At 38.0% G+C, this 18,872-nt stretch overlaps 1 protein-coding gene across 1 annotated transcript in view; it reads right to left on the minus strand.

Annotated features, from left to right (window-relative positions):
- Positions 1–4,251: 4,251 nt before the first annotated feature.
- Positions 4,252–18,872, minus strand: part of LOC135696557 (uncharacterized) — a 70,868-nt gene continuing 56,247 nt past the window's right edge. Inside the window, exons 23-30 of the mRNA XM_065215985.2 lie at positions 13,589–18,542; positions 12,631–12,900; positions 12,206–12,478; positions 11,551–11,817; positions 9,935–10,219; positions 7,085–7,375; positions 6,567–6,590; positions 4,252–6,232 (exon numbers count right to left, since the gene is read on the minus strand). Coding sequence (XP_065072057.2) covers positions 5,604–6,232; positions 6,567–6,590; positions 7,085–7,375; positions 9,935–10,219; positions 11,551–11,817; positions 12,206–12,478; positions 12,631–12,900; positions 13,589–18,542 — 6,993 coding nt within the window. The 3' untranslated portion in view covers positions 4,252–5,603. The remainder of the gene's footprint in view (positions 6,233–6,566; positions 6,591–7,084; positions 7,376–9,934; positions 10,220–11,550; positions 11,818–12,205; positions 12,479–12,630; positions 12,901–13,588; positions 18,543–18,872) is intronic.

The raw sequence follows: 18,872 nt of genomic DNA on the forward strand, positions 1-18,872 counted from the left end.
TACAGAAATCTCACTGTGACGTTGTTGTTGTCCACTCACAAAGATAATTGATTGTTTTCAATTTTTGAAGCAGCGCCGCAGATAGGTATGGGACGAAAAAGGCACATGTCCCCTACATTTTAAAACTTCAGGTAAATGCCTTTTCGTAGCTTACCGAGCTGCCCTTTTTTGGCCAACTGCCAAAGTACCCTTGAAATGCTTAGGTGCTATATAAAAAGAGCAAAGGGAGTGGGAGGGGCTGATCTTTTGGGGGCCATAATCTAAATCTTTTTCCTTGAAATCTGCTTTTAGAAACACCAAAACTACAAACTTACAACCAAGCCAACAGAAAGCTGAGGGTCGAAGCACATTGCCTCAGGACCTCGAAGTTCAAGGGGCCCCTTGAAGTTTCCATTTCAAGAAAGCAATTAGTAAGACAAAAAAACTATGCCTTAAAAATTTTACAAACATTTTAAACGATTGCCCGAAAATTTCTGCAAGAAATATTCTGAAATGCATTTTTAGCTAATCTAAAGGGCATGGTCGCAAAAAATTTTCAGCTCACTTCGCTCGCAAGGGCTTTGTCTTCCCGTTTTGCAATAGGGACTCCGTAACCTCAAGGCGGCAATGCTTACAGCTAAGCCACAAAATGTTATCGTTACAGAGCCGATACCAATGGGAGGGCGCGTCACCCCCCTATAAGGCTGTTTGTCGGAAAAATATGAATGCTTGCTGAAAAATTTTAGGACTCTCAACAAGTCACATCGCAAGGACTGGCTGATGATAAACTTCTTAGCTTTTCATGTTTTGTTATTAGCAATTTTGCTTTTAATCCATTATTTTATGTTGCATTCTGAATTATATTGTCTTAACTTTTCACTTCAGCAAGAAGGCAACAGCACCTTGAGGAAATATATCTGCATCTAAAATATAACAAATTGGATTGTACAGTAGGCCACTTGCAAATGGGAAATCACAAGTAGATACGCATGCGTAACATCAATTTACCATCGAAGTAGATTATCGTCGGATAAATTATGATCCCTGCCCCCTATATATCACTGCTGGTGTCGGCCCTGCATCTTAATCGTTCTAGCTAGGCTTCCAAAAACAGCCTTTTTAACCTTTCTGGAACCTTTGTTAGGGTGCCCTTTAAACAGGCTTTTAACCTTATAGAATCTTTGTTCGGTTGCTCCTTGACACAGGTGCCCACTATTTTTATGGGTGTAGCCTCCTTTCCGAGAGTCCTTAGGCGTAGCAGCGGGAAAGTTTCCTTGGGGTTATGCCACCAGACCTCAAACCTTCTTTCTTTGGGCAGGACCATCACCTACAGCCAGTTTTCGCCACTGGCTAAATGACGCTTCCCTATCTGCTTTGGCAGCAAACTTTGAAACCTGAAATTTCCCTCTGGGCTGTTCCTGCCCCTGCCGCATCATGAAGCTTCCGGCGCCTTTGGTCAAACAGGACTTTTTTTATTCATAGAAATTAATAATAATACAATTTTTCATTGACTATACTACCCTAATTACTGTACTACACTACGGGGACGATGCTATGAAGAGCGAAAGACAATAACCTAATCTCTGGGTCAATTGTGTTCCATTCAGAGAGACAATCGGAATAAAAGCTGTTCTTGAATCTTGTCGTTCTTACCCTTATCTGCCCAACTACATCTTCATTACGAAAAGAATACATAGCTTGTGGTAATTGTGGAATAGGGTATCTTGTGTAGTCAAAGGTAATATCGTTGATAGTCTTGTTAAAAATAAACCAGGCGTCTGCTCCAACGTCAGAGGCTTAGGGATTCCTCATCAAGTTCCTCGTAGAATTTTTCACGAGATGCCTTTCCATTTTCCAGTCACTGCTAGTGCCGCAGAATATTGAACTGATTCAAGTTTTTCCATATGATTATTCAGTCAGGTATCTTGACTGACATCGCATTTTTTAGGTGGGGTGTTGTAAATGACATCACCGTAATCTAAGTGTGGCCGCACATACAATTTATACAATTCAGTCAAAGTATTGCGGGGAAAATACCTTGAAAGAAATTTTATTATTCCTATCCCGCGTCTACATTTTATTATGATTGACTGAATGTGAATGGCAAAAGACAATTTAGAATCAATGTCTATGTCCATGATGCCAAGATGTTTATGTTCATTCATTTTGATGACTGGGATGTCATAGAAATTTCTTTATTGAAAAGTCACCTCAACTGCTTGTTTAGTTGGATCGGGATTAAAAATCATACGCCAATTATGTGCCCAGCTTTTGATAATATCAAGATCATGATTCATGTCTGAAGCAGTCTGATCAGGATTATGAACAATAGTGAAGAGTGAGGTATCATCAGCAAAGAGTTTGCCATTACATTTAAGATTATCCGTCAAGTCGTTAACGTACTCAAGGAAGAAAAGTGGGCCTAAGATGGAGCCTTGAGGGACGGCGGCGTTGACTGAACTCCTTTACGATGTTTTACCATTCAAAAATGTACGCTGTTTTCGAATTGCAAGGAAATCTTTGATGAGTGAAAGTAAGTTTCCAGAAACATCACAACGACGAAGTTTATGAATAAGACCTTCATGCCAAACCCTATCAAATGCTTTGTCAAGATAGACGGACCGAACATCTAGGGGTGGATTGCAATCAAAGGCAGAAAATTTTGTCGGAAAATATTGTGTGAACAATAGACAGTAGTTGATTTATCGTAGAGTCATTTGGACGAAAACCCGATTGATTTGGGTTTAGTAACTCATTAGCAGTTAGTTGCTCGTAAAGGGTATCATAGATCATTTCCTCAAAAATTTTCCCGAAGATTGGAAGAAGGGATATCAGGCGATAATTTTGTTTTAAATTTTTACTGTTTTCTTATGGAGAGGGACTATATTGGCCATTTTCCAGATTTCTGGGAAAATACAATTTGTGATACAACTTCAAAATATCATTTTAAGTGGAGCCACGAAAACATCATCACTAATCTTTACCATACGTTTACTGAGATTTCATCCGAACCATGTGCTTTGTTAGGGTTTGAAGAACGAATGATTTCAAATATTTTCATATCGGAGATAAAGATATTCACCAATGCATGGGGCATTACTTGTAGCAATGTTTGGAATTTCACTGTCTTTATCGATAGTAGTACACTGAAAAAGGAAATAATCATTAAAGATTTGTGCCTTTGTTTCAAAATCCAGGACAAAAATGTCATTTTCCAAAAGGGGTAGTATTACCGGAATCTTAGCTTCATTCAAAACTTTGTTTATTAGTGACCAATTGGTTTTTTGACCAGTATCAGCATTCGAAAGGGTTTGACTAATTTTCATAGAATAGTTGTGCTTTGCATTCTCTATTAAGAAACCATGCGTTGGGTTCCTTCAAGTCTCTCGTGTGGCTGACCATTTCTAATAAAGGATTTGTATGCTCGATTCTTTTTACGAATAACATTTTTGATATCCTTTGTTATCAAAGGGCCTGCCGTGAATAGTGTATAGTACTGTCATGAACTTGTTGCCGTGAATAAAGTTGCTAAAAGTATTCAGTAAGACTTCATTTAAAAGACTGACTTGCTGATTAGGACATCTGAATTTATCCAGAGTTTCACGCCAACGAAACATTTCGATACTTCCTCTAACTGCAGTTACATTAGCACGATCTTAAAATCAAATCCTACGAGTATAGGGGGGAGGGCCTAGATTATTTATAGCTTATTTGCCATGGAATATTTGATGGTAACATTGTTCACGAAGGGTAGGGGGAACACCGGTCTCAAGAAATGAATTTGGTTTGTCTGTCAAAGTAACGTCCGTACAAGAAATTGATTGGCCCATAAAATGAGTTGGTTCAGAGATCATTTGATGAAGATCAAGATCCTATGTAAGCGGTTCAAAAATTTTGCCTTCATTTTCAGTGTCGTTTTCCCACCACTGAGGTGAGCGACATTTAAAATCTCCTGTTACACCTGCCGCTCACTATCAGTAATTACTTTATACCTTATCAGCATGTGCGGGAAAAGAATTTGTATCAGATTTTCCTCAGACTCGAAATAGCGGTATTTGTCATCGATTTTGAGACATGTACGGCAGTTGGCCGGCAATTTTTTAGTGGCAAGGACTCGCTGGTTTGAAAAGAACACGCTGCTCGATGGATGGTTAAAGGCATTTTATGGAGGCACTACCCACAACGACCCTGATAAAATATCAGAAACATTGCCAAACGTAAAGAATAGGTTCCATAAAGTATAAGTTAGTCAAAGAGAAAAACAACACGAAAGAAAGCATGGTCTCACAAATGATATTCCATTGCAAACCCCGTTTCTCCCCAGCACAACTAACAAACAGTAACCAAATAACCATATTCGAGAAATAATTAATTTATAAAAATACTCCCCTCTAATAAAAAAGGTAATTATTTTGAGCTAAGCGTTGCAAAAATACCAAAAACAGTAGACAAGAGAGACGCACCTTACTCAAAAGATTAACCATTTATTAAAACTACAGATTAAGAAATGGTGAACATTCCTGTTTCCTATATTTTCGCATTACGTAATTGGAAAAATTGCTAAACATTTTTGCTACGAGGATTAGGCTGCGTACACACTGTGAGCGAAATAGCGTATTGAAGCGAATGAGCGAATTAGCGTTAAAATAGTTTGACTGAAACAATACGCCTGTTCACATCAAGACAGAGCGATAGCGACACGGAGCGACAAGATGACTTCTAATGTATTTGATCGCTGCGAACGGAAAGGAATAACAGCAATGGACGTTGATTATATCGTTGCCATACAACCGATTAGTAACTGGGGATAGTCTGGCGATGCTGGTCTTCATCCAGACCAGTATGAAAGTTCATGCCTTCATATTTGGGGAAGAGGGTAGCCCCCAGTAATTGCCAACTGTACTTTATATGGAAAGCAAAATTATGGACATCCCCCCACCAATATAAATTTATTTCTGATTACAATAACAAACCAAACGTAGATGACTATGTTATGAATCTGAAATAGCCTCGTCATTCCTTAACTGCGGCACCAAATTATGATATTCACCAGATAAAAGCAAATATTCATGAAAATCAGGTCTTGCCTCTTTTTGTTTCGTGAACCAAAAATCGTAAAGAATATTTAAGAAATCAACTTTCAGATGAGGTCATTATTTTTGTTTTAAATTAGCCACTGCGTCATCAAACTTCACCCTGCAAAACTGTTTGATTCGCGATTTTTCGCTCACAGCATGTTATTCCGTTCGCTTCTGTTCGCTTCTCTTTTTCGCTGCAGTGTGAACGCAGCCTTAGGCCCTTTTTGTGGGGAATATTAAAATTGATACAGCTGTTTGATACTGTATTCAATAATGTCATCTCCTTATTTTTCTATACAAAACTTGCAATATGAATGATGAATTTCGATATTTCTGACAAATGTTTGAGAAAATTTATCCATATGGAAGATTCACGTCAACGTCATACTTAAAAATAGATCAGGAAAGTGTCATACATGGAAAATGGCCGATCTTCTAGGAACTCATCAAACTTTAACGAGTGCAGTTATGTTGCTTTGCTAAAATAATTAGCTCGCATGTTAACCTTTTCTGCTACACAATTGTTATTAATTTAAATAAAAAGTGTCATTTAATACCTAAGCTTGGTTGCATCGCAGTGCAATATTTGTTAAATGAATGTCTTGCAAAAATATCGGACAATATTATGTCAAGTTTTCCAGGACTATAGACGTTGTCCAGGTTTTTTGAGATTATCTGTAGAACTCCTATATCAACAGGATGTATTCCACGTATCGCTATACTGACAATGTTCGGTGTAATACTGCTCAGTGGGCGTGTTAGCGAGAAAAAATTGACGTATCTGCCATTTATAACTTTTGGTTCTTGTCTTCCATCTGATACAAAAAATATCAGTTTTGGAACATTTGGCCGCGCACCATTTCTTACCAAAAAGGCTTCTTTGACAGCAATTTTGAGAGCCAAATCGATTCTTGTTTTTCCGCTAGCGATGCCTATGTTGTCTATAGCAGTATTGAATGCATCATTTTCATAATAGTCTGAAAATCGTATCGCTAAATTAGTATACCTTGACCCGCCGATTGTGATGACACTAGCACGGGTTCCACCATACTCGAGTTGAAATAGGCCCAGGATTTTCTTAACAAACTTTCTGGCAAGCTTAAATGCGTACTCCAGTGTGCCAGAATTATCCAAGAGAAACAAAATGTCGACTTTCTTCACTGGACAATCAGCAGCTGTAAAATATAAGGACAGTATGTAGAACTGTGCAGAGCAACACGATAATCCTTTACGCATATATCCACATCTCTTGTTAGATATCCGTGAGTTAAAACGTCCATCAAAAGTTTACAGATTCAGTGATATAAATTCATAAGGTTGGAGGGTTAATTCTTCTACCATTCCTTTTTTGGGTAGGATTTTTGCTGAAGAATACCATGCAAATGAGAAGCCCTTTAATAATAGCAAGAATTATAAGAATGAAAGAAAACTTGATGATGTAGCCATGCATCCTCTAAAAATCTGAATAGAATTGAATAGAATCAAAAATAGAATTGAAAGCTTCATTACCTATTAACGCTGTTTGGCCGATATCTGCAAAAATTGATAAGAAAATGATTATATAAAAAAGACAAAATGTTTCAATGGTAAAATGTTCAACTGCAAAAGTTATTTCTAGCTTCTGATGCACAATAATTTTAGCGAAACGGTTCTTTACCCTTTCTCTTTGATTTTATCTCTTAAGCTATAAAAACAAAACAATTTTGGAGATGGCAACAATTATATTCTTATTCATTACAATACAGATTGGTTTCATAGCATCAGACGTTTGCATTCGCCAATTTCTACCCTTAAAATCAAGATGAAAATAAGAAAAATAAACTTATTGACTAGAAAGGAAACTAAATCTGCGTAAAGATCGTATAAAGTAAAACATATTACAAAGTTTATGCATATTTAGGAACATTTGGATTGCTTCAGAATATAGACAGAAATGAAATATGAAAAAAGTCCGATTGAGCATATGTTATTTGCCAATATAAAAAATATGGTGAAGAAGGAAACGGCGCCTCAAGTTATATTTGTACCTGGTGGTCCGACAAGCAGTAGTAATCGACTTCTGAAAGTTGTTCCCTGATGAGTAAACGAGGATAACCCATTAACTGACGCAGGTTTACGTGTTTTGGTGTAGTAAGCTGTAAATTTAATCGTAGTGACTTTCTTTCCAAGCCTCTTCATGAGAATCTCTCTGCGTTTTTGGGAAAACGCTGAAAGTGGAAGTGAATGTTTTTTATCGTTGTACTCGTATTCAAGAGTGTACTCTTCCTTGTCAATGCTTGCTGCTTGAATGACAACATAGCGATTTTCTGTATCCCGTTCTGCAAAGAATAAGATAGCAGTCATTAATATTGCAAAACAATGCCAAACAGCTGTTTTAGCCACAAGATTGACAGAACATAAAAACGCAATTGTACAACGAGTTAGAGACATTACAACGAATCGGGTGTAACTCATCAGCCGTTAAAACTTAAGCTAATAAAGAATACTCAAACTTTGTAAGAATTTCTTACCCACGTACGAAGTTTGTTTTTCTCTTTAACGTAGAAAATGCGACGTACAACAATTTGTAATTTAGCTACAAGATGGCCACCTCCCTGGTCAAAAAGACCAACGTATAAATAGGAGAAAAATGGGAGAAAGTGACTGAATTCATTGGAAAAAGAATTCATAATTTTAAAATTTTTTCACGACATTTATCTATCAAGCTAACCAATCTATCAGCTTATAAAATGACAGCAAAAAGTGATATGACGAGGACAAAGAATGATACGACGAGGACAAAGAATGATATGACGTGGACAAAGAATGATACGACGAGGACAAAGAATGATATGACGAGGACAAAGAATGATATGACGTGGACAAAGAATGATACGACGAGGACAAAGAATGATATGACAAGGACAAAAAATGATATGACGAGGACAAAGAATGTTACGACGAGGACAAAGAATGATATGACGAGGACAAAGAATGATATGACGAGGACAAAGAATGATATGACGAGGACAAAGAATGATATGACAAGTACAAAAAATGATATGACGAGGACAAAGAATGATATGACAAGGACAAAAAATGATATGACGAGGACAAAGAATGATATGACGAGGACAAACAATGTTACGACGAGGACAAAGAATGATATGACGAGGACAAAGAATGATATGACAAGGACAAACAAATTATATGACGAGGACAAAGAATGATATGACGAGGACAAAGAATGATATGACAAGGACAAGAAATGATATGACGAGGACAAAGAATGATATGACAAGGACAAAGAATGATACGACAAGGACAAAAAATGATATGACGAGGACAAAGAATGATATGACGAGGGCAAAGAATGTTACGACGAGGACAAAGAATGATATGACGAGGACAAAGAATGATATGACAAGGACAAAAAATGATATGACGAGGACAAAGAATGATATGACGAGGGCAAAGAATGTTACGACGAGGACAAAGAATGATATGACGAGGACAAAGAATGATATGACGAGGACAAAGAATGTTACGACGAGGACAAAGAATGATATGACGAGGACAAAGAATGATATGACGAGGACAAACAATGTTACGACGAGGAGAAAGAATGATATGACGAGGACAAAGAATGATATGACAAGGACAAAAAAATTATATGACGAGGACAAAGAATGATATGACGAGGACAAAGAATGATATGACGAGGACAAAAAATGATATGACGAGGACAAAGAATGTTACGACGAGGACAAAGAATGATATGACGAGGACAAAGAATGATATGACAAGGACAAAAAATGATATGACGAGGACAAAGAATGTTACGACGAGGACAAAGAATGATTTGACGAGGACAAAGAATGATATGACGAGGACAAAGAATGATATGACGAGGACAAAGAATGTTACGACGAGGACAAAGAATGATATGACGAGGACAAAGAATGATATGACGAGAGAAGAATGATATGACGAGGACAAAGAATGATATGACAAGGACAAAAAATGATATGACGAGGACAAAGAATGATATGACGGGGACAAAGAATGATATGACGAGGACAAAGAATGATATGACAAGGACAAAAAATGATATGACGGGGAAAAAAATGATATGACGAGGACAAAGAATGATATGACAAGGACGAAAAATGATATGACGAGGACAAAGAATGATATGACAAGGACAAAGAATGATATGACAAGGACAAAGAATGATACGACGAGGACAAAGAACGAGGACAAAGGACAAAGAATGATATGACAAGGACAAAAAATGATATGACGAGGACAAAGAATGATATGACGAGGACAAAGAATGATATGACGAGGACAAAAAATGATATGACGAAGAAAGCATTTTTGATAAAAAATGAGAAAAATTAGAAAAATAGTAATTTGTCGAGCAAAATTTATATAGACGTACAATAATTTTCGAGAAATAAACCTTACAGCAAATAGGTAGAGTGAAAGATGGGCTCCCCAACGATTTTAATGAGTTTAAAAAATTTGTTGATAGAGACCTGTTTTAGACAATCACTGATGGGATGAATAATTATCAGACAATTTTTCTCCTTGAGAAACTTATGCACATTTCTGTATTGGTATTTGCACATTTTTGGAACCAGAAAACTTTAAATGATTTTTTTAAGCCTAAATTAAATATAAGTCTACTTTAAATTCACCCCAAAAATTTTTTTTTATAATTCTGATGAAAAATGCCAGAACATGAAATATTAAAAAGAGCCCATGGTTGGCTAAAAATTCAAAGCAACCATACAATCAATTTGTAAATTCTACAAGATTAACATTGTGAAAATCTGACATTTAAAAAAGAACGATTTCTAGTGAGAAATGCATTCTTGTGGGATTTTACCTACCAGGGTAATTAATTGTCATACGAACGATGTGCCGATGATGCTCCGGCGTAACAGGCATCGAGACTTGATTATTAAGTAGCAGCATCAGGCCGGTTTCCCTTGAAACTGCTTTAAAGTCGATGGGGGCTTTAGAGTGGTTAAACATCTTGAATGAAATAGTACATCGAGACAAAGCAGCACAGTAGTACTTCTTGGGGACGAAATCCTGCTTCCAATAGATCGTTGCCACATCTCTTATGCGGTTTCGGACATCAACAGTAACATATAATACATTTGGATCGTAAGCTAAAACATAGACACAGGATTATCCATTACAACTAGCTAAATCAGATGTATGGAAATCGTAACGATCAAGGGCCGAGACTTTTCGGGATGTCGGGAGGGGGTGGGGGTGGGGGGAAGGGGGGATAGAACATAGAGGTTCTCATATTAACCCTTTGCAAATCAGTGTATCTTTGAAAAATTTGTAAGGAGAGGGGTGCTAAAGCCCCCTAGCCTCCCCCGCTATCTCGGCCCTTGGTGACGATCAATACTTAATTTTCATAATAAAGCAGGAAGTTGTGATTAGCATAATACAAATTTTCTTCATTTTTCTTTAAAATATAGTCATGAATATTCACAAGTGTATATGATAATGCTATGAAAAGGAGAAGTAATATAGCTCATTTGCCATGGTCAATCCTTTCACTGGCTTATAAGTAAAAAGGAGAACGAATAACTTAAACATCAGAAATGAAGTAAGAAAATGAAGACCTTCAGAAAATCAAGACCTTTCTGTGACTGTCAAATAGTCGTGCTTTTTTGCATTTTCCCTCGTCTTTCATTTTCTACAATTCACGGAAACCGCTTCGCTTGTAGATTTGTCAATGTCATATTTTTTGGAATGCTTTAAATATGGCACTTTAGATAATTCAATCATTTAATGCAAAATGCAAGAAAATCGACTAAGTACCTCGAAGGAACACCACTGCTCGTGGATCAAAATACAAGACGCATCTTTAATAGATTTAAACAAACACTACTTTTTCTTAATTCAGAGACGTAGACTGGATAGGCCAAGCTCGAGCTATGCTTACCGGGAAAAATTCTGTCAGTCGGCCCAATTGTAACCTTCTTCATTTTGAACAAGAATGATATGGTTACGGGTTGAGTTTGACTAGGACCGTCCTTTACGTGACTGTTACTTAAAGTAACTAGATACTTGTTGCTACTGCCATAAATGTCGTTATAATTTTATGTCTGTTTGTTTGTACCTAGCATCCGAAAAATAGTTATTGGACACTGAGATGCTTATGCTTATCGAGCAGTGTCCTGGTCCTTCCTCTCGATGTGACCACACCTCGTGATTCCTATGCCTGGAATTATAGAGAGCCGGCGACTCTCCTCACTCTGGGTGAAAGTTTGGTCATGCCAGGGACTCTAACAACGAACCCTTGGGTCTGTAGTCAGTGGCTTTAACAACTGAGCCATCTTCGTTATAATGTTGTTGATGTCGTTGTTGCTGTTGTTATGGTTGGAATTAGTTAATTTGAAGAAGGTGGCAGGTCATTTTTCTTTGCAAATGCCATCAAATACCAGAAAAGCAGAAAGAATTATGTTCTAAAAATAAGACTCACCGTCTATCTTAACGAAATGGTAAAGTTTTCTTGCAGCAGGACTGAATGAAATCCTCAGTTTTTCATTTATAAGTAACGGCTTGTTGCTAATGACACTGTAAGCTGAGAAATACACCTGGGTCACAGAATCTTGCGCTGTAACAGGGATCATACGCTTCTCGGATTTACCGGGGCTTAGCCGAATGCTTTGATCCTTTCCAAGAGACTTCCATGTTATTATTGCATCATCGTTCTGGTTATTATAGCCCTCGATTCCAATGTAGTATTCTGCTTGAAAACGAGGCACATAAAGTTTGAGAATAAGAGGCTTGTACACTATGTAAACAAGCTATTTAGCAAAGAAAGTTTTACAGGCAATTCTACCTAGATATGCTACATTTACATTTCATTCAAGCACTTGTGGTTGTGTACAAATCCCAACATTTTCTAACCAATTTTCAATTTCGTATGGTATTCTGAATAATTTTCTAAAGACACTGAGAAGCCTGTCAATATAATGTCTGTTATAGGGTAGGGTTTTTTATGTGTAAAATCAATGGAATTTTTAAATGCACCACGATGTTATCGTCGACTTTTTTTCATAAAAGGTGTTGCGTCATGTAAACCTTCAGACATATGACTTAATTCCAATTCAAGCTGATAGGCAAAAACGTACCTCGGTTGAGTTCCACCGTAAACACTCTTTTTCCTGCCGTTGTGTGACTGTAGATGACACTTTTTCTTCCATTCACCAGAACTGTTAGATCTGCTAGATTTTTGTACGCCCAAAATATTACTGGTGTGTCAGGAATGGTGTACTGGAAAGTTTTTGTTAGTCTAGCACGGCTAGACACAACCATATCCATCTTTTTGCTGTTAAAATCCATTTTCAATAAGCAGTCGAAATTTAGATGATTTATTAAAACGACTTGAAGCTCGTAAACCTTATCTAGAAATAAAAATAACAAGAAGTTTGAAAACCTAGAAAAATTAAAAGGTTGCTTAACTCTATGATTCTTGTAGCTCGATAATAGACAAAGAAATGTTCCAAATATGATAAAAAGGTCAACAGGTCAGTAAATCGATTGATCGATACACTACCTTTAGTTATCACAATATCGTGATAATTCCTTGTTATCGTTGACTCGTAAGTAATCGCCCTTTCGTTATTCAGGAAAACAGTTGCAAAATTGTCAACCGCGTTGCCAATTGCCACAATTTCAGTCTTCTGCTTGAACTCTAGAAGCGACTTAGCTGCAGACTTAGCTCCTACTGGCACCATAATTATATTTCCATTATAACGGCAAAGCACTACGATATCTCGCTCCATCTTGTTTCTAACGTCCACACCAAAGTAATTATAGCTTGGTCCTAAAGAAGCAATGGAAACATTTAGATTATATAGCAGAAACAAGCTCCGTAACACCAAGCAACGTACTAAAGCTGTTTAAAATTTGCCAAGCACAATTTTTCAAAATGTGTTAATTGGGTTAAATTACTTTCCAACCTTGGATCCACATAAGGAAAATTCTTGCCTTTTTAAATTCTAGCTAGCGTTAAACAGAATGAGTAAATTTCATCGATGCTATTACAATGTTAAAAAATATTATGTTCAGTAAAAATAAAAGAATATTGATTGAAAAAACATCTTGATTTTCTGTAAAGATTTCTTGGTTTGTCTTGTTGAATTATTTCTATATGGGTATGTTTTGGGCTACGAAAAACAATTCATAATCAGTTTTATAAGGGTCAATTCGAGGATAGTACAGATTTGCTCAACGTTTTCCGTCTATTTCAGTTTGTGATTCACAAAGCTATTGTAACAGAAGATAAGATTAATACAAGTTTATTTTCAGAAAGAATGTGAAAATTATTTAATTGTCATTAGAAAATCCTGTAGAAAATCTTCCATGTCATGAAATACGAAAAAAGATTTTTACATTAACTTGATGATAGCGAAAGTCGTTAGAGGCAAAAAGTGGGATGAGCCCATCTGTTTATCATTTCAAAAACATTATCAGTGTAAATATCAAATGCATTAAACGAAATCCTTGCTTACCGACTGTAATCTCCACATCTTGCGAAACAACGTTTGGGTTGTGGACAATCCTCAAAACACTTTCTCCATTCAATAGCGCAACATTCTTTGCAGAAGCCGCGGAGACATTGCCAGTCAATTCGATCGCTCCTCCAAATTTATCAAAAAAGACAAGCTGATGGGCGGTAGCTGCCTGTCTAATAGGATATTCTTTGCGTCCTTCCAAATCTCGCCATCCAATAGTAGCCCTATCGGAGGCTCTATTGGTGAAAAATAGATCGATATGAGGTGACGTTGCCACAATATAGCTTTTTTTAGAACTGTCCTGGGATGGAGTTAATGATACAGACGCCAAATTATTGAGAAAAACAAGGCCAGGAAGATCAATAAATTTTGACAAAAACGTTATAGGAACTTTTGCTTGGTCTCCTTCTTTGTAAAACGGCCGTCGAAAAGCTTGCCTCCTTCCAATTTTTGCTGTTTTCGCAACGCCTCCCTCATTCCAAGATATTTCAATAGGGCCTGGAGCGTCATTTCTAAATGTAACATCAAGGAAACCGAGTTTTAGGCCAGAAGCCGCATCTCTAGCAATGATTCTGTTGACCGTTTTCTCATATGACGGGATAGCCTCGAAATACATAGCATCATTTACAGTCACAAAAGAACCAATGTCTTCCCTCTTCCCTTTGACCTGAAGACGATCATTCACTGGCAACAGTGAAACAACAGCAGTCTCCTGGCGCGTTTTACCAACAGCTACTTTGTAAGAGACTTCCTTCTCATCTTGCATCCATGAAAAGATCACTGGCCCATTTGCATTATTTACCAGCTCGACAACGAAGAACCTTTGCGCGTCTGTTGCATCTACTCTTTTTGAATGCCTACGTGCTTCGGGTTTGAATGAAACACTCTCAAGTTTATTCAGCTGCACAGGTGTTCCTATATCGCTTCTAGCTGCTTTAAAGACAACCTCCTTTGTGTCATCATTGCTACTGAAAGTAAGCTGCTTTATTCGAGACTCTCTGTATCCCATTTGAAATGAGGTTGCTTTCCCTTTAAACTGAAATCTTACAGAAATCGGACCATTTGCATTGTTGACGAAATCAATTGTTATATACCTCTCTGGATCCCTAACAACAAGGCGCTCAATTACCTTCTCTTTTCGAGGTATATATACCCATTCCAACCTACCATTTAACGAAACAAGAGAATCCACGTCTGTTCTTTTTCCAGTAAGCTTCAAAGCACCTGCTGAGCCGGCATTTTTTAACACGAATGTTAGCTGTGTAGATTTACCTTTGGTTACATCAACTGTCTTTTTAAAGGCACCTTCTTGCACGAGAACTGCCACTGGACCTGAAGCCTCATTGACGACGTCAATCATAATGTATTTGAAAACAGGATCTCTGTAGGCTTCATCTGATGCCAATGGAGCTGGAGCATCAAGTGACCATGCGTATATCAACCGTTCATCAGAAACAATGACTTCGTTAACGGTTTTCAGTTCTGTGGGTGTCAATTGAATTATGTCTTTATAGTTCAGTTTAACTGGAAAGTCCAATTCAGTTCTCTCGCCAGTGAAAAAAACTGGTTTATCTGAATCAGGCCCTTGAAAAATATAAGCAAGTTTTTTCTGATCACCAATTCCAATGTTAACGGTCTTATCTTGTCCAGCATGAGATAATAAGAGACGGAATGGTCCATTAACCTTAGTGAATAGCTCAACAATCAAATATTTTAGGGTTTCAGATCCTTGCAACGGCTTAGAAAACCATGGCAAAATTATATAACGGTCAGTGGCAATGACAGTGACGTTGTTACCTTCTTTCTTTGGAGTCAACACGAGTTTTTCTTGACGATTAACATCTACATAAAAGTCAAAATCGGCTCTTTTTGCAGCAATTTCGATAGAGTTTTGCGATTCAGACCCGTCAAATACTAAACTTCTTTGTTCGACTCCATCTCGATTCAGTTTGACCGCCACAGGTGTGCCCTCAAAAGCCCATAAAAACATAACTGGACCAGAGGCATTGTTTACTATTTTCAAGTTCAAAGTCTTGGGAATGTTAGTGATAATAACTTCCTTTAAAGACTTTGAGAAAGCCGGACTCAGGGTGACGGACGAAATACCATTCAGATATACCGGTTCTTTCGATCGCATACTGATACCAGTAAACTGCACAGGAGAGCTGGCAACAAAACTATCAAAAACGATTTCTAAATGAGAAGAGCTCTTTCCAGGAACAATCAACCTCTTAGCCACACCATTTTCAGCCCAAAGGATCCCAACTTCATCATCTGCATTGTTGGCAAAATCGGCAACTATAAAAAGCGGGAGATTTGTCACTTCTACCAAAACTTTATTTCCTAACCGCTCATAGGGAAGAATAATGTCACTTGAACCGTTTAAAAAAACTACATCACCAAAAGCGAAAGGCTTAACAAAAAACTTCAATGTTTTCTGCGCTCTCCCATCGATAGAAACAGCTTCAACTAAAGACTGCTGTCCAGAATCTAACTTCAACTGCTTTTCGACACCGTTTTCAAGCCAGTTGACAACAATTGGCACAGCGGCATTGTTAACGAAATCAGCAACAACATACATCGGATAGTTGCTTGCCACTACAGACGCAGCTTTCTTGTCCCTCGTTACTGCCAATGATACATCGCTAGCACCATTCAACAAAACAACTTCATCATTGTCTTTTCTCTTTGCTGTGAATTTCACAGTTTTTTTCAAATCACTATCTTCAAAAGCAAGTTCTTGTCGTACAGTTTCTCCAACAGCTACCTCTTTCGACTTTGTGACACCATTCTCAAGCCAGTTGACAACAATTGGCACAGCGGCATTGTTAACGAAATCAGCAACAACATACATCCTATATTTGCCTGCCACTACAAACGCCGCTATCTTGTCCCTCGTTACTGCCAATGATACATCGCTATCACCATTCAATAAAACAACTTCATTATTGTCTTTTCTCTTTGCTGTGAATTTCACCGATTTCTTCAAATCACCATCTTCAAAAGCAAGTTCTTGTCGTACAGTTTCTCCAACAGCTACCTCTTTTGACTTTGCGAATCCATTCTCAAGCCAGTTGACAACAATTGGCACAGCAGCATTGTTAACGAAATCAGCAACAACATACATCGGATAGTTGCTTGCCACTACAGACGCAGCTTTCTTGTCCCTCGTTACTGCCAATGATACATCGCTAGCACCATTCAACAAAACAACTTCATCATTGTCTTTTCTCTTTGCTGTGAATTTCACAGTTTTTTTCAAATCACTATCTTCAAAAGCAAGTTCTTGTCGTACAGTTTCTCCAACAGCTACCTCTTTCGACTTTGTGACACCATTCTCAAGCCAGTTGACAACAATTGGCACAGCGGCATTGTTAACGAAATCAGCAACAACATACATCCTATATTTGCCTGCCACTACAAACGCCGCTATCTTGTCCCTCGTTACTGCCAATGATACATCGCTATCACCATTCAATAAAACAACTTCATTATTGTCTTTTCTCTTTGCTGTGAATTTCACCGATTTCTTCAAATCACCATCTTCAAAAGCAAGTTCTTGTCGTACAGTTTCTCCAACAGCTACCTCTTTTGACTTTGCGAATCCATTCTCAAGCCAGTTGACAACAATTGGCACAGCAGCATTGTTAACGAAATCAGCAACAACATACATCGGATAGTTGCTTGCCACTACAGACGCAGCTATCTTGTCCCTCGTTACTGCCAATGATACATCGCTAGCACCATTCAACAAAACAACTTCATCATTGTCTTTTCTCTTTGCTGTGAATTTTACCGATTTCTTCAAATCACCATCTCCAAAAGCAAGTTCTTGTCGTACAGTTTCTCCAAAAGCTACCTCTTTCGACTTTGCGACACCATTCTCAATCCAGTCGACAACAATTGGCACAGCAGCATTGTTAACGAAATCAGCAACAACATACATCGGATAGTTGCTTGCCACTACAGAAGCAGCTATCTTGTCCCTCGTTACTGCCAATGATACATCGCTAGCACCATTCAACAAAACAACTTCATCATTGTCTTTTCTCTTTGCTGTGAATTTTACCGATTTTTTCAAATCACCATCTCCAAAAGCAAGTTCTTGTCGTACAGTTTCTCCAAAAGCTACCTCTTTCGACTTTGCGACACCATTCTCAATCCAGTCGACAACAATTGGCACAGCAGCATTGTTAACGAAATCAGCAACAACATACATCGGATAGTTGCTTGCCACTACAGACGCAGCTATCTTGTCCCTCGTTACTGCCAATGATACATCGCTAGCACCATTCAACAAAACAACTTCATCATTGTCTTTTCTCTTTGCTGTGAATTTTACCGATTTCTTCAAATCACCATCTCCAAAAGCAAGTTCTTGTCGTACAGTTTCTCCAAAAGCTACCTCTTTCGACTTTGCAACACCATTCTCAATCCAGTCGACAACAATTGGCACAGCAGCATTGTTAACGAAATCAGCAACAACATACATCGGATAGTTGCTTGCCACTACAGACGCAGCTATCTTGTCCCTCGTTACTGCCAATGATACATCGCTAGCACCATTCAACAAAACAACTTCATCATTGTCTTTTCTCTTTGCTGTGAATTTCACCGTTTTCTTCAAATCACCATCTTCAAAAGCAAGTTCTTGTCGTACAGTTTCTCCAACAGCTACCTCCTTAGACTTTGTGACACCATTCTCAAGCCAGTTGACAACAATTGGCACAGCGGCATTGTTAACGAAATCAGCAACAACATACATCGGATAGTTGCTTGCCACTACAGACGCAGCTATCTTGTCCCTCGTTACTGCCAATGAAACATTGCTAGCACCATTCAACAAAACAACTTCGTCATTGTCTTTTCTCTTTGCGGTGAATTTCACCGATTTCTTCAAATCACCATCACCAAAAGCAAGTTCTTGTCGTACAGTTTCTCCAAAAGCTACCTCTTTCGACTTCTTCACACCATTCTCAAGCCAGTTGACAACAATAGGCACAGCGGCATTGTTGACGAAATCAGCAACAACATACATCGGATAGTTGCTTGCCACTACAGACGCAGCTATCTTGTCCCTCGTTACTGCCAATGATACATCGCTAGCACCATTCAACAAAACAACTTCCTCATTGTCTTTTCTCTTTGCTGTGAATTTCAACGATTTCTTCAAATCACCATCTTCAAAAGCAAGTTCTTGTCGTACAGTTTCTCCAACAGCTACCTCTTTCGACTTTGTGACACCATTCTCAAGCCAGTTGACAACAATTGGCACAGCGGC

Source organism: Rhopilema esculentum, chromosome 14 (genome assembly GCF_057945365.1).
Source record: "Rhopilema esculentum isolate cy_ngs chromosome 14, ASM5794536v1, whole genome shotgun sequence".
NCBI lineage: Eukaryota > Metazoa > Cnidaria > Scyphozoa > Rhizostomeae > Rhizostomatidae > Rhopilema > Rhopilema esculentum.